The following is a 13,737-nucleotide window of genomic DNA, read 5'->3' as shown; positions in this document are numbered from 1 at the left end:
CGGTATCGTTTCGAGAAGCGGGACCAGCGGCCGGGTGAGTCCACCAAGCAATACATGGCAGCCCTGAGGCAGGCAGCTCACCTCTGTAATTTTGAGAATTTAGAGATCCGGCTGCGGGATCGGATCGTCTGCGGGTTGAGGGACAGGAAGCTGCGCCAGAAAATTTTTGCAAGGCAGAAGCTGACCCTGAGGGATGTCCAAGAGGAATTCCTAGCCTGGGACGCGGCCAAGGAGTCCGACGCGAGGGAAGGCGGATCCATCCACCAGTTGAGCGGTTGCAGCGACGCAGACGGAGCAGAGCTGGAAGTGGACGCCATCCACCGACAACAGCGACCCATCACCCCCAACCGAGACAACGTGAGGGAGCCGAGACCAGCCGCGGCGGACGCGAGAGGCCAGGAGTGCAGGTGCGGAGCGAACGGGCCCCGGTCTACCCAACTCCACGGCTACAACGCGAATCGGCCGCGGTCTACCCAGCATTGCGGTTGCGGCCCCCGGTCTACCCAGCACAGCGGCTGCGGACAACCCCGGTCTACCCAGTGTTCCGGCTGCGGCGCTAAAAGCTCCCGGTCTACCCATTGCGCCAGCTGCGGAGGACAGCATCCCCGGTCTACCTGCCGTTTCAAGTCGGCAAAGTGTCGGGCATGCGGGAAAACCGGGCACATCGTGGCGGTCTGCAGGAGCAAGCAGCGGGATAGCCTACACGAGGTGGAGGCAGAGTTCCAGTTCGCTACAGGTACCGGGGAGCAGTTGCCGGGACTGACGGTCAGCCACATGGCGGGATGGCCGGACGTTTTTTTAACAGGGGCCCCTGCGGCGCTAACCCCAAAAATAAAACTGAGGGTGAAGCTGCAAGGGGTCCCCTGCATGATGGAGGTGGACTCAGGGTCAGCCGTGTCCATCATCTCCGACAGAACGTTTAAGGAGATTTGCAAGCGGAGCGGCCAACGGGTTCCCTTGAGGCCATCCAGACTGACCCTCTCTGATTTTCAAAATTCACCCAGACAGGGTAGCAGCAGACACCGGGACCCCCAACATCAAAACAAGCTTCAACACAGGAGACCCCATCTGGGCTAGGAACTATAGCACAGGTCACCCATGGGTACCAGGGGAGATATTAGAGCAAACAGGACCCCTTTCCTACAGAGTAAGGGTGGAGGGGGGACTCCTTTGGAAAAGGCACCTGGATCAGCTGAGGAAAAGGGCTCCTGAAAGGGTTATAGAGGACACACTGGGGGTGGAGGAGGAAGAGCCAACACAAACGCAAACACTCAAGAGGGTTACCAGAGGGGCACAGTGGCAACCCCACCCCAGGCAGGAGACGGACAGAGAAACCAGGCAGTCACCAGAACCCAGCAGAACACAAAACCCGGGCACCGCAACACACACACACACACACACACCACAATCCACCACAACATTCACAACAAGGAAGAGAGCCTAGACATAGCACCACACCACCAGGTGAACCAGTCCCAAGATCAAGCAGGCCACACAAGGCTCCAAGCTACCTCGCAGACTATGTGCGTTCTTAGGGGGGGTGGAGTAGCAACCGAGGAATAACAATTGTAAACTCTTGTATATGTAAAATTTGTGTATAGTGTAAATAAGTGTATATAGTTATGGAGACAGAATGACAGAGGGTAATTCCTCACTATGGGGGAAGGGGTGTAGTGTATGCCTTTAAAGCACACATGGAAATGCCAGCGCAGCAGGGGGCTGGACAGCTCCAGGCTATAACCGCTTTGGCGGGAAAGCCTGAATAGGGCGAGTCGTTGACAGCCCCAGGGCATGGTCAGCTCTGGCGGGAAGTCAGGGTTTAAATCCATTGGCCACCTGCACTGGCGGGAAGCCCAGGTTTGAATCCATTGGTCACCATTCACCTGGGCAGGTATAAAGAGACGCCAGGTAACCCCTTTGCTCCAGCTTCATTTCTGACTCAATAAAGAAATACTACCCAGCCCAGGTGTCCGTCTCTCCGTTCAACCACGCGACATTGCATCTATTCTATTCTATTCTATTCTATTCTATTCTATTCTATTCTATTCTATTCTATTCTATTCTCTATTCTATTCTATTCTAATTCTCTATTCTATTCTATTCTATTCTATTCTATTCTATTCTATTCTATTCTATTCTATTCTGTAATTCTACTTCTATTCTGTTCTCACATTCTAATTCTATTCTATTCTCTTCTCTTCTCTATTCTATTCTTATATTCTATTTAATTTCCTATTCTATTCTTATATTCTATTCTATATATTTTCTATTCTATTCTTATATTTTATTCTATATATTTTCTATTCTATTCTATTCTTATATTCTATTCTTCTATTTTCTATTCTATTCTTCTATTTTATTCTATATTCTATTCTAATTCTATTTCTATTCTTTCTCTTCTCTTCTTTTCATTCCCCTGCCTGGATCCAGCTGTGGTATCTCAGCCCATATTCTATCATTTTATGAAGACGTTTATTACAAGACACACATTCATTGATCAGAATGCAGCTGGAAGGGACCTTGGAGGTCTTCTAGTCCAACCCCCTCCTTGAGTAGGAGACCCTACCATTTCAGAAGAACGGTTGCCCAGTCTCTTCTTAAAAACCTCCAGTGAGGAAACAGACACAACTTCTGGAGGCAACTTCTGCTCCCCTGGCCAGAATTGTCGTCAGGAAGTTTCTCCTTAATTCCAGGTTGCTTCTCTCTTTGGTCAGTTTCCATCTGTTGTTTCTCGTCCTTCCCTCTGGTGCTTTGGTGAACATCCTGGCCCCCTCTGCCTTGTGGCAGCCCCCTCAAATACTGGAATACTGCTATCACGTCTCCCCTAGTCCTTTCCCCCCCATTAAACTAAAGGTAAAGGTAAAGGTTCCCCCGCACGTGCGTGCTAGTTGTTTCCGACTCTAGGGGCCGGTGCTCATCTCCGTTTCAAAGCCGAAGAGCCAGCGCTTGTCCGAGGACGTCTCCGTGGTCATGTGGCCGGCATGACTAAATGCCAAAGGCGCACGGAACGCTGTTACCTTCCCACCGGAGTGGTCCCTGTTTTTCTACTTGCATTTTGACGTGCTTTCGAACTGCTAGGTTGGCAGAAGCTGGGACGAGTAACAGGCGCTCACTCTGCTACGCGGCACTCGGGATTCGACCCGCCAAACTGGCAACCTTCTAATCGACAAGCAAATCCCGCAGCCGTCCTTCGTATGTTTTCGTCTTCAGACCTTTAATCATCCTTGTTGCTCTTCTCTGCTCTTTTTCCAAAGCCTCAACATCTTTTTTTTTTGTAAATGTGGTGAACAAAACTGCATGCAACATTCCAGGTGTGGCCTTACTAAGGCTTTACAAAGCCGTACCTGTGATTTTGTTTATATAACTCGGTGAAAGCCATTGCTAAGAACCCGATAAACTATGTCAGGGCGTTCCCTGGATCTACTAAAGGCGGAGTTAACCCTTTCGAAGGTTTAGAGAAAAGTAAAAGGTGATGATGCACTGCAGGTGCGACTTGACAACTTTCTAAAACAAAGGAGAGCCGCAGCATATAATGGTGTAAATCAGTGAGCTCAGCTTACAGGAATCTTTAAAGAATAACAGAGTTGGAAGGGACCTCGGAGGTCATCTAGTCCAAGCCCCTGCTCAGGCAGGAGACTCTTAACAGAATCATAGAAGGAAAGAGTTGGAGGGACCTCAGAGGTCATCTAGCCCAACCCCCTGCTCAAGAAAGAGACCCTTAACAGAATTACAGAATAACAGAGTTGGAAGGGACCTCGGAGGTCATCTAGTCCAACCCCATCTTCAATCAGGAGGCCCCTACAGAATCATAGAATGACAGAGTTGGAAGGAACCACGGAGATCATCTAGTCCAACCCCCTTGTTCAGGCAGGAGACCCTTATAGAATTACAGGACAGAGATGAAGGGGATCTTGGAGGTCATCTAGTCCAACCCCCTTGTTCAGGCAGGAGACCCTTACAGAATTAGAGAAGGACAAGAGTTGGAAGGGACCTTGGAGGTCATCCAGTCCAAACCCCAGCTCAAGGAGGAGACCCTTACAGAATCATAGAAGGACAGAGTTGGAAACGACCCTAGTTTTGGCAATTTTAAGATATGTGGACTTCAACTCCCAGAATTCCCCAACCAGGGTAATTAAGGAATATCTCTTTTTGGGGTCATTCTACCGATTGAAACCAGTTGTGGTATCAGCTGGCCCATAATTTATCATTTTATGAGGAAATCTATCGCTCTGTTGAAGCCTTTGCCGAGCTGCAGGTAAACTATGTCAGGGCGTTCCCTGGATCTACTAAATGAGGATTTAACTCTTTCGAAAGTTTAGCAGGTAAAAAAAAACAAACGTGAAAAAGCCTGCGATTCGGACGCGAATGACAAATTTCTAAAGCAGACAATCATAAAACAGTGTGCAGACACCCCCGTTTTTGAGATCTTCGGGCCTAAGGATCCGGCGCACGACTTATCAACCATCGTCCTTGTCCTCTGGAAAGCCATGTTTATTTGCAAATAAAACACACAGCTTTCCCAGTTCCAAAAAACATCCTGTTTTCACCTCTCCGGACCAAGAGACGCCACTTGTTTCCAGACTCAGAAAAAAAAACAAACCAAAAATTTGATTTAGGGTGCAAATTGATTCCGTATCTGTCCCTTACCATCGTTCTGCAATGATAAGACAGTTCAAAAGCAATAAATTAAAAAAATAAAAGCAAGATCAGAAGGGAAAAACAGAAGGGTTCAAAATGAAGAGAGTCTCCACGCTCTGATCTTCGCTGTCCTGGCTGTTTTCTGGCCAGGTTCACCCCAAAAATCAACTTTGGAAAGTAAGTTTGGGGCGACCCATGCTTAAAACTGGCCCCTTGGACCTCCTGAGTCCAATTTGCAACTTAATTTGATTTTTGGACAGTCCAGCCACCCCGTCGGTCCTGGGCGAAGGAATTGACCATGTTCCTGGCTGGTTTTCCTGCTTGAGGAAACTTCTCCGGGGCTTCACAAAGTGGTGAGTTTCAGGTCATAGGCCCTCCTGGCCAGTTTCTCCGGATCGTTGGACGCCATGAACGAGAAATCTTGGAAAATGTCCAGGTAAGTTTCATCGCCTGGAACCAAAAGAACAAGGTGATTATAATGCCTTGGTAAGCCAACACTGGGGACATTGCACCCAGTTTTGGTTGCCAATCACCAGGAGATGGTAAGTTCTAGTCTCGCCTTAGGCATGAAAACCAGCTGGGTGACTTTGGGTCAATCGCCAGGAGACGGTGAGTTCTAGTCCCGCCTTAAACATGAAAACTGGCTGGGTGACTTTGGGCCAATCACCAGGAGACGGTGAGTTCTAGTCCTGCCTTAAACAGGAAAGCCGGCTGGGTGACTTTGGGCCAATCACCAGGAGATGGTGAGTTCTAGTCTCGCCTTAGGCATGAAAGCCAGCTGGGTGACTTTGGGTCAATCGCCAGGAGACGGTGAGTTCTAGTCTCGCCTTAGGCATGAAAGCCAGCTGGGTGACTTTGGGTCAATCGCCAGGAGACGGTGAGTTCTAGTCTCGCCTTAGGCATGAAAGCCAGCTGGGTGACTTTGGGTCAATCACCAGGAGACGGTGAGTTCTAGTCTCGCCTTAGGCATGAAAGCCAGCTGGGTGACTTTGGGTCAATCGCCAGAAGACGGTGAGTTCTAGTCCCGCCTTAAACATGAAAACTGGCTGGGTGACTTTGGGCCAATCACCAGGAGACGGTGAGTTCTAGTCCAGCCTTAAACAGGAAAGCTGGCTGGGTGACTTTGGGCCAATCACCAGGAGACGGTGAGTTCTAGTCCTGCCTTAGGCATGAAAGAGGCTAGGTAACTGTGCCAATCACCAGGAGACGGTGAGTTCTAGTCTTGCCCCAGTTCAGTTTGCACCTGAAAATTCACATTTTGCAAAAGAACCTCCATGTTAGAGCCGAGTCTGTCTTCTTCCTCCATCTCCCCCATCCATTGCTTCTGACAGAGGGCGTGACTTACCTGACTGGCCTAAGGCCAGCTCAGCTTCCCGCATCTTGGCCAGTCGCAACCTTTAGAGAACGGCAGGAGAAGCCATGAAGGAGTCTTAAATGGCATATTTATCCTGGTTATCCCTAGCCCTCCCAAACAGGGCGCCTCCCACCCACCCACCCAACAAATTTGGGGACCTGGATCCCAACTCTAGGGAGAGAGCATTACCCTAACCGAGACTAGACTACTGCAATGCGTCCTTTACGGGGCTGCCCTAGGAGACGGTTCAGAAACTCCCACCAGTATCAGGCAAGAACTGAGTGGGAATCTTCCAGGCTGTGTTCAGTCCTGGTTACCTTGACATGCTCAGAGGGCAAGCGGGAGGAACCGAAACCCTGGCAAATACATCAGGTCTTAAAGCCCCCCCCCTGAAATGAGAGGGAGGGTCTGGATGGCCACTGGGTGACCCGTTCCGTGTAAGACCCGAGTGGGAAGCTCCCAGGCTGTGTTCAGTCCTGGGTTACCTTGACATGCTCAGAGGGCAAACATGTCAGGTCTTAAAACTGGTCATGGAACCCCCACTGAAATAAGAGGGAGTGTCTGGATGGCCACTGGGTGACCCATTCCTATGCAATAAATCCACCTTCGGCACCCCGACTCACTGCCCCTCTTTCTCCAGCAGGCAGGTGATTTCAGGAAGAGCCCAAAAAGTCAAGACCCCCCCTCCCAATGTCCCCCCGCCTTCCTCTTGCCGCCGAAGATTGGTTCCCACGCCCTGACACCCCTTCCTCTTACAAGGTTACAATATCTGCGTTGGCCGAATCGATGGCGATGCCCAGCGGGTCCTTGCCCTCCCCGTCGACGGCGTTCATGTTGGCACCGCGTTTGAGAAACAGGCAGGCCAGCCTGGGGGGGGTGTAAAGGAAAAAAAAGGGGTACAGAGGTTTGAATAAGAGGTTCCTGGTGAGCCGGCAGATCGCCGGGCTATTTTGGAGCGAACCAAACTTAGAAAATAAAATTACAGGCGGTCGACAATTGTGAATCCCCAAATTCCCACTGCTTAAGCGAGGCAGTTGCTCAGCAAGTTCTTGCCACAGCTGTATTTTTTTCGGTGTGTGTGTGTGTGATTGCTCCTTTTTAAAATTTGTTTATTAGGGTATAAAATACAAAGAAAATACCAAAGCAAACAGTGGGAAAAATAGGGGAAAATTTAGAACAGAATAGAAGCTGGAAGGGAACTTAGAGGTCTTCTAGTCCAGCCCCCTGCTCAAGCAGGAGTCCGTATACCTTTTCAATTAATCAGCCAGTCAATCAATCAATCAATCAATCAATCAATCAGAGAGAATAGAATAGAATAGAATAATAAAATATAGAACAGAATATAGAATATAATAATAAAGTATAGAATAGAATAGAATATAGAATATAATAATAAAATATAGAATATAATAATAAAATATAGAATAGAATAGAATATAGAATAGAACAATAAAATATAGAATAGAATAATAAAATATAGAATAGAATAGAATATAGAATAGAATAATAAAATATAGAATAGAATAGAACAATAAAATATAGAACAGAATAGAAAAGAATAGAGTAAAATAGGATAGAATAAAATATATAGAATAATAAAACATAGAATAGAATAGAATAATAAAATATAGAATAGAATAATAGTAGAACGGAATAGAATAGAATAGAATAGAACTGAAAGGGACCTCGGAGGTCATCTAGTCCAACCCCCTGCTCGAGCAGTAGACAAAGAGGAGAGTCCTACCCGGTGTGGCCTAAGATGGTGGCGTGGTGCAATGGTCCTCGCCCTTTAGAGTCTGCCTGGTTGACGTTGGCTCCGTTTTGAAGCAAAAATTCACATGCCAACAATGAATTCTGGATAAAAACACACAAAAAATGGGGTTCCAACAGCAAACGAGAGGCGAGACAGTCTGGGGCAAGCCCCTCCCCCCTAGTGACATCACTCAAGAAGCCCCTCCTTCCCGGACCTGTCACGACACCCCAATGGGACGGTATCACTGCACATGCTCAGAGGCCACAAAAGCAGAGTTTGCGCCTTGCTTACAGGCCCGATTTTCGTTGGCGAGCAAACAATTTTCCGTTTTTTTTTCCCCCCAGCCTGCGGTTAGATTTCTTTCTCATTTTTTCCGCCAATCAAATCACAGGCAGTCCTCAACTTACAACCGCAATGGAGCCGCCGGGCCCCTGTGGCTAAGCGAGACAGCCTCAAAGTGACTTTTGCCCCATTTAACGACCTTTCGGGCCGCCGCCGTTATGGGAATCGCTGCCATCGTTCAGCGAGTAACACGGTTGTTAAGCGAATCTGACTTCCCCCTTGACCTCGGAACACTGCGACCCTCATAAATGTGAGTCAAGTGGCAAGCGTCCAAATTTTGATCCCATGGCCACGAGGAGGACATGATGGTCGTTAAGTGTGAAAAATGGGCACAAGTCACTTTTTTTCTAGAGCCGTTGTAACCTTGAATGGTCACTAAGTGAAACGGTCGTAAGTCGAGGACTCACTGTCTGTCAATGGGGCGCGGCTGTCAACCCAAGCCATCCCCAGCCCAGATGGGCAGACTCACAGCAGCGACGGCCTGGAGCAAGGGGGTCCGGCTTTCCTGGCCCGTGTTCACCCAGTTAACGTCCGCCCCATGAGCCAGAGCGTCCGTCATAGTGGGCAAACTGGGGGGCGCGGCGGCCGCACGGTAGAGCAAGGCACCCGGGTGCAAATTGCGCAGGTCCTCCGACGCTGGGGCAGCCTGACTCGGGGAGGCCCCCTCGCGGATTCCTAGGAGAGAAAGCAGGAAGGGTAGGATAAAATAGCAAGGCCTCTAGGTGGTCCTCGTTTAGTGACCGTAATCGGGACCAGCAAACGAGTCGTTAAGCGAGACGGGTCCCTAAGCGAAACCCTATCTGCGGTTATCATCTGACTTTCCTTTTGGCTCTACAGACCTGTGACGTCAGGAAGGCAAGAACTGGGGTAATGCTACTTTTTTCGTCACTGGGAACGGTCGATAAAGGGGGTTGTCGCTAAATGAGGACACCCTGTACTCCTAGGCCGGCAATCTCCGACTAAAAGCCTGAATTTTGAAGGAGGGAGGGGGGAGGGGAAGAAGGGAAGGGAGGAAAGAAGGAAGGGAGGGTGGGTAGGAAGGAGAGAAAGGGAAGGAAGGAGAGTGGAACGAGGGAATGAGAAAGAGAAAAAAGGGAAGGAGGGAAGGAAGAAATATAGACTAGACTAGAATAATAATATAAAAATAGAATAGAATAGAATAAAGAAAATATAAATAGAATAGAATAGAATAAAGAAAATTAGAATAGAATAAAAATTAGAATAGAATAGAATAAAGAAAATATAGAATAGAATAGAATAAAGAAAATATAAATAGAATAGAATAAAATGAAGAAAATATAGAATAGAATAGAATAAAAATTAGAATAGAATAGAATAGAATAAAGAAAATATAGAATAGAATAGAATAGAATAGAATAGAATAGAATGAAGAAAATTAGAATAGAATAGAATAGAAAAGAAAATATAAATAGAATAAAATAGAATAGAATAAAGAAAATATAGAATAGAATAGAATAAAGAAAATATAAATAGAATAGAATAAAATGAAGAAAATATAGAATAGAATAGAATAAAAATTAGAATAGAATAGAATAGAATAAAGAAAATATAGAATAGAATAGAATAGAATAGAATAGAATAGAATGAAGAAAATTAGAATAGAATAGAATAGAAAAGAAAATATAAATAGAATAAAATAGAATAGAATAAAGAAAATATAGAATAGAATAGAATGAAAATTAGAATAGAATAGAATAGAATAAAGAAAATATAAATAGATTAGAATAGAATAAAGAAAATATAGAATAGAATAGAATAAAGAAAATATAGAATAGAATAGAATGAAAATTAGAATAGAATAGAATAGAATAGAATAAAGAAAATATAGAATAGAATAAAGAAAATATAAATAGAATAGAATAGAATAGAATAGAATAGAATAGAATAGAATAGAATAGAATAGAATAATAAATAATTAGAATAGAATAGAATAATAAATAATTAGAATAGAATAGAATAGAATAGAATAGAATAGAATAGAATAGAATAGAATAGAATAGAATAGAATAGAATAGAATAGAATAGAATAGGAGCTGGAAGGGACCCTGGAGGTCTTCTAGTCCAGCCCCTTCACACACCCCCGTCTTACCTGTGCCCCGGCGGAACTGGCCCGGTGGCTTAGGCTTGGCAAACGGCCTGGGGGATCTCTCCGCCCCCCCGGGGGGCTCTCTGCTGCGACTCAGGGGCACCCCGGTGTTGGGGAACTTGGTGATAAATTTCCTCTCCACGTATTTGGCCCGGATCCAGGCCTCCTTCTCGGATCTGGACGGACAGGGAAGGATCGGCCACCGTGTTAAAGTTTTTGCACTTCAGAAGGGGGGGGAGGAAAATTATGATCTGTTGTACTCTCGAACCCAGAACCTTTGAAAGTTCTGTGTGTGTCTGTGTGTGTGTGTGTGTGTGTGTGTGTGTGTGTGTGTGTGTGTGTGTGTGTGTGATGTTTAGGGCAGGCTTCTCCGAATTGGACGAGCCGCCTGGAGGAGGAGGAGGAGGAGGAGGAGGGTGGGAGGACAGGTGCCCCTGCGGTGTCCCACGGGGGCCACCTAGAGGCCAAGACATGTAACTTCAGCCCTTCACTCGCGCCCCCTGGAGGGCAAGTGTGGAGACACCGAAAAGGGGGAAAAAAGGTTCCAGTTGCCAAGACTCAACTTCCGGATGATTGACAATCGGGGGTGGGTGGGTGGGGGTGTTTTTTGTAGAAGCGGGGTGGGGGGATTCTTACCTTGAACTTCCTGGTTGGGGGCGCTTCATGTTCATTTCCTCCACCCGGGCCTCGTAGATCTGGTTGATGACTCGGTTCCCCAGCACGGACATCAGCTGCAAGGGACAAGGGGGGGGCGCAAAGGGGGGGGGCTTCATCTCAGCTTCTGGCCTCCACTACGGGGTCCTTCCTCCAAGTGGTAGGGGAGGAGTAAGGAGGGCTAAGGCGTCCAGCAGCCGTTCTGTGTGCCCCAAATACTGGAAACTTCTTCCTTCCTTCCTTCCTTCCTTCCTTCCTTCCTTCCTTCCTTCCTTCCTTCCTTCCTTTCCTTCCTTCCTTTCCTTCCTTCCTTCCTTCCTTCCTTCCTTCCTTCCTTCCTTCCTTCCTTTCCTTCCTTCCTTCCTTCTGTTATTCGTCTCCTTCCTTCCTCTTCTCTCTCTTCTTTCTCTCCTCTCTCCCCTTCTTCTCTTCCTCTCCTCTTTTCACTCCTTCTTCCTTCCTCTCCTCCTTATTCCTCAGCCTCTCCTGCCTCCCCCCCTCTCCTTCCTTCCTTCCCTCTTTCCTTTGTCCCTTTCTCACCTTCCTTCCTTCCTTCCTCTTTTCTTTCTCCTTCCTCTTCTCTCCTTTCGTTCCTCTCTCCCTTTTTTCTTCCTCTCCTCTCTCCCCTCCTCTCTTCTCCCTCCCTCCCTTCCTCTCCTCCCCTTATTCCTCAGCCTCTCCTCCCTCCCTCCCCCTCTCCTCCCTTCCTTCCTTTCTCCTTTTCCCATCTTCCTCCCTTCTTCTCTCCCTTTTTTTTCTTCCTCTCCTCCCCTTTTCCCTTGTTCTCCTTTCTTCCCTCCCTCTCTCTCCTTCCTCTTCTCCTTCCCCTCTTCCTTCCCCCAAAGGCTGGTCCTATGGGCCACCCCAGTCCCAGAGGGCAGCCCAGAGATTTTGCCGCCTCTGTGCCGGATCCAGACCCCACCCCCGCCTCCTCGCTCTGGATCCGAACTCGGCACACTTGCGACTCCGAGGGCTGCTCATCCAGAGCGATGCAAAAGCCTCCTTAAGCTCCGCATGCTTTTCCCCCCAGAAAAAAAGCCCATCCCCCAAATCAAGGGGTCCCTCTTAGCCCCCCTCTCCACTCCCTCCCCCCTCAAGGTTACCTTCACCAGCTCCGGCTCCCAGGCATCCAGCGTCAGCGACCTCACCTTGGAGAAATGCACCCCGAGACTCCTAAGGGGAGGGTAGAAACCGCCGTGGCTCAAAGGGGGAAAAAGAAAACTGCTTTTTCTCTCTCTTTCTCTCTCGTTGGTAGTAGGAGGCCACGTCTCCCCACCCCACCTGGCTGGCTGAGGAATTCTGGGAGTTGAAGTCCAGAAGTCTTCAAAGTGGCCCAGTTTGAAAAGCCCCGAGGAATTCTGGGAGTTGGAAGTCCAGAAGTCTTCAAAGTGGCCAAGTTTGAAGAGCCCTGAGGAATTCGGGGAGTTGGAAGTCTTCAAAGTGGCCGTTTGAAAAGCCCCGAGGAATTCTGGGAGTTGGAAGTCCACAAAGTGGCCCAGTTTGAAGAGCCCTGAGGAATTCTGGGAGTTGGAAGTCCAGAAGTCTTCAAAGTGGCCAAGTTTGAAGAGCCCTGAGGAATTCTGGGAGTTGGAAGTCCAGAAGTCTTCAAAGTGGCCAAGTTTGAAGAGCCCTGAGGAATTCGGGGAGTTGGAAGTCTTCAAAGTGGCCAAGTTTGAAAAGCCCCGAGGAATTCTGGGAGTTGGAAGTCCACAAAGTGGCCCAGTTTGAAGAGCCCTGAGGAATTCTGGGAGTTGGAAGTCCAGAAGTCTTCAAAGTGGCCAAGTTTGAAAAGCCCCGAGGAATTCTGGGAGTTGGAAGTCCACAAAGTGGCCCAGTTTGAAGAGCCCTGAGGAATTCTGGGAGTTGAAGTCCAGAAGTCTTCAAAGTGGCCAAGTTTGAAGAGCCCCGAGGAATTCTGGGAGTTGAAGTCCAGAAGTCTTCAAAGTGGCCAAGTTTGAAGAGCCCCAAGGAATTCTGGGAGTTGGAAGTCCAGAAGTCTTCAAAGTGGCCAACTTTGAAGAGCCCTAGCTTATCTCTCTCTCTATCAATGGGGTCCCCGGAGGTGGGGGAGAGTGGAGGCAGCCCCCCACCAACTTCTTTCTGTCCCTTGCAATGGGGTGGCAGGGGGAGGGGGGCGGTTGAGTCTCACCTGTGGATGCCCGAGCACTCAATGCAAAGGGTGATGCCCAGGTTGATGCTGGCCCACTCCGGCGCCGGTTCTTGGCAGTCGCAACACTGGGCGTTGCCCTCCAGGCGCTGCACCTGGTCCACCACCTGCTTGTCCACCCCGCCCCGCAGTTTGCGGCTGGAGGGCGACTGCAAAGTGACCGACAGGGACGTGCTCCGTTCCAGGGGCTGCCAAAAAAAAAAAAAAAGCTGGCAGGGACAGGCAATGGATTCGATCAGAAGAGGAGTTTCAAGGGGCCTTGGAGGTCATCTAGTCCAACCCCGCCCCCTTGCTGGAGCAGGAGAGTCTATAGAATTAGGAGACAAGTGGCTGGCCGGCTTCTTCTTAAAAAACTCCAGCGACGCGGCGCCCGCTGCTTTGTTTTGCCGATCAATTAACAGAACACCGGAGTTGGAAGGGACCTCGGAGGTCATCTAGTCCAACCCCTCGCTCAAGCAGGAGACTATACAATTAGGAGACAAGTGGCTGGCCGGTTTTCTCTTTAAAAACTCCAGCGATGGAGCGCCCGCCGCTTCTTTTTGCTGATTAATTAACAGAACACCGGAGTTGGAAGGGACCTCGGAGGTCATCTAGTCCAACCCCTCGCTCAAGCAGGAGACTATACAATTAGGAGACAAGTGGCTGGCCGGTTTCCTCTTTAAAAACTCCAGCGATGGAGCGCCCGCCGCTTCGTTTCGCTGATTAATTAACAGAATAACAGT

The 13,737-nt window shown here is 48.3% G+C and overlaps 1 protein-coding gene across 4 annotated transcripts in view; it reads right to left on the bottom strand.

Moving 5' to 3' along the window:
- Positions 1 to 4,476: 4,476 nt before the first annotated feature.
- Positions 4,477 to 13,737, bottom strand: part of LOC308678226 (arf-GAP with coiled-coil, ANK repeat and PH domain-containing protein 1-like) — a 33,787-nt gene continuing 24,526 nt past the window's right edge. Inside the window, exons 14-22 of one of the 4 annotated variants that reach the window (XM_081345267.1) lie at positions 12,998 to 13,203; positions 11,952 to 12,021; positions 10,831 to 10,925; positions 10,187 to 10,370; positions 8,557 to 8,733; positions 7,737 to 7,846; positions 6,749 to 6,859; positions 5,984 to 6,033; positions 4,477 to 5,088 (exon numbers count right to left, since the gene is read on the bottom strand). In XM_081345267.1, coding sequence (XP_081201393.1) covers positions 4,982 to 5,088; positions 5,984 to 6,033; positions 6,749 to 6,859; positions 7,737 to 7,846; positions 8,557 to 8,733; positions 10,187 to 10,370; positions 10,831 to 10,925; positions 11,952 to 12,021; positions 12,998 to 13,203 — 1,110 coding nt within the window. In that variant the 3' untranslated portion in view covers positions 4,477 to 4,981. Of the gene's footprint in view, positions 5,089 to 5,983; positions 6,034 to 6,748; positions 6,860 to 7,736; positions 7,847 to 8,556; positions 8,763 to 10,186; positions 10,371 to 10,830; positions 10,926 to 11,951; positions 12,022 to 12,997; positions 13,204 to 13,737 lie in introns of all 4 variants that reach the window. The other 3 variants (XM_081345268.1, XM_081345266.1, XM_081345269.1) reach the window with 3 other exon arrangements.

The sequence above is a fragment of the Vipera berus genome (genome assembly GCF_964194415.1).
Source record: "Vipera berus genome assembly, chromosome: Z".
NCBI lineage: Eukaryota > Metazoa > Chordata > Lepidosauria > Squamata > Viperidae > Vipera > Vipera berus.
Note: the sequence above shows the minus strand (reverse complement) of the source record. Positions and strands in the feature narration are given on the sequence as shown.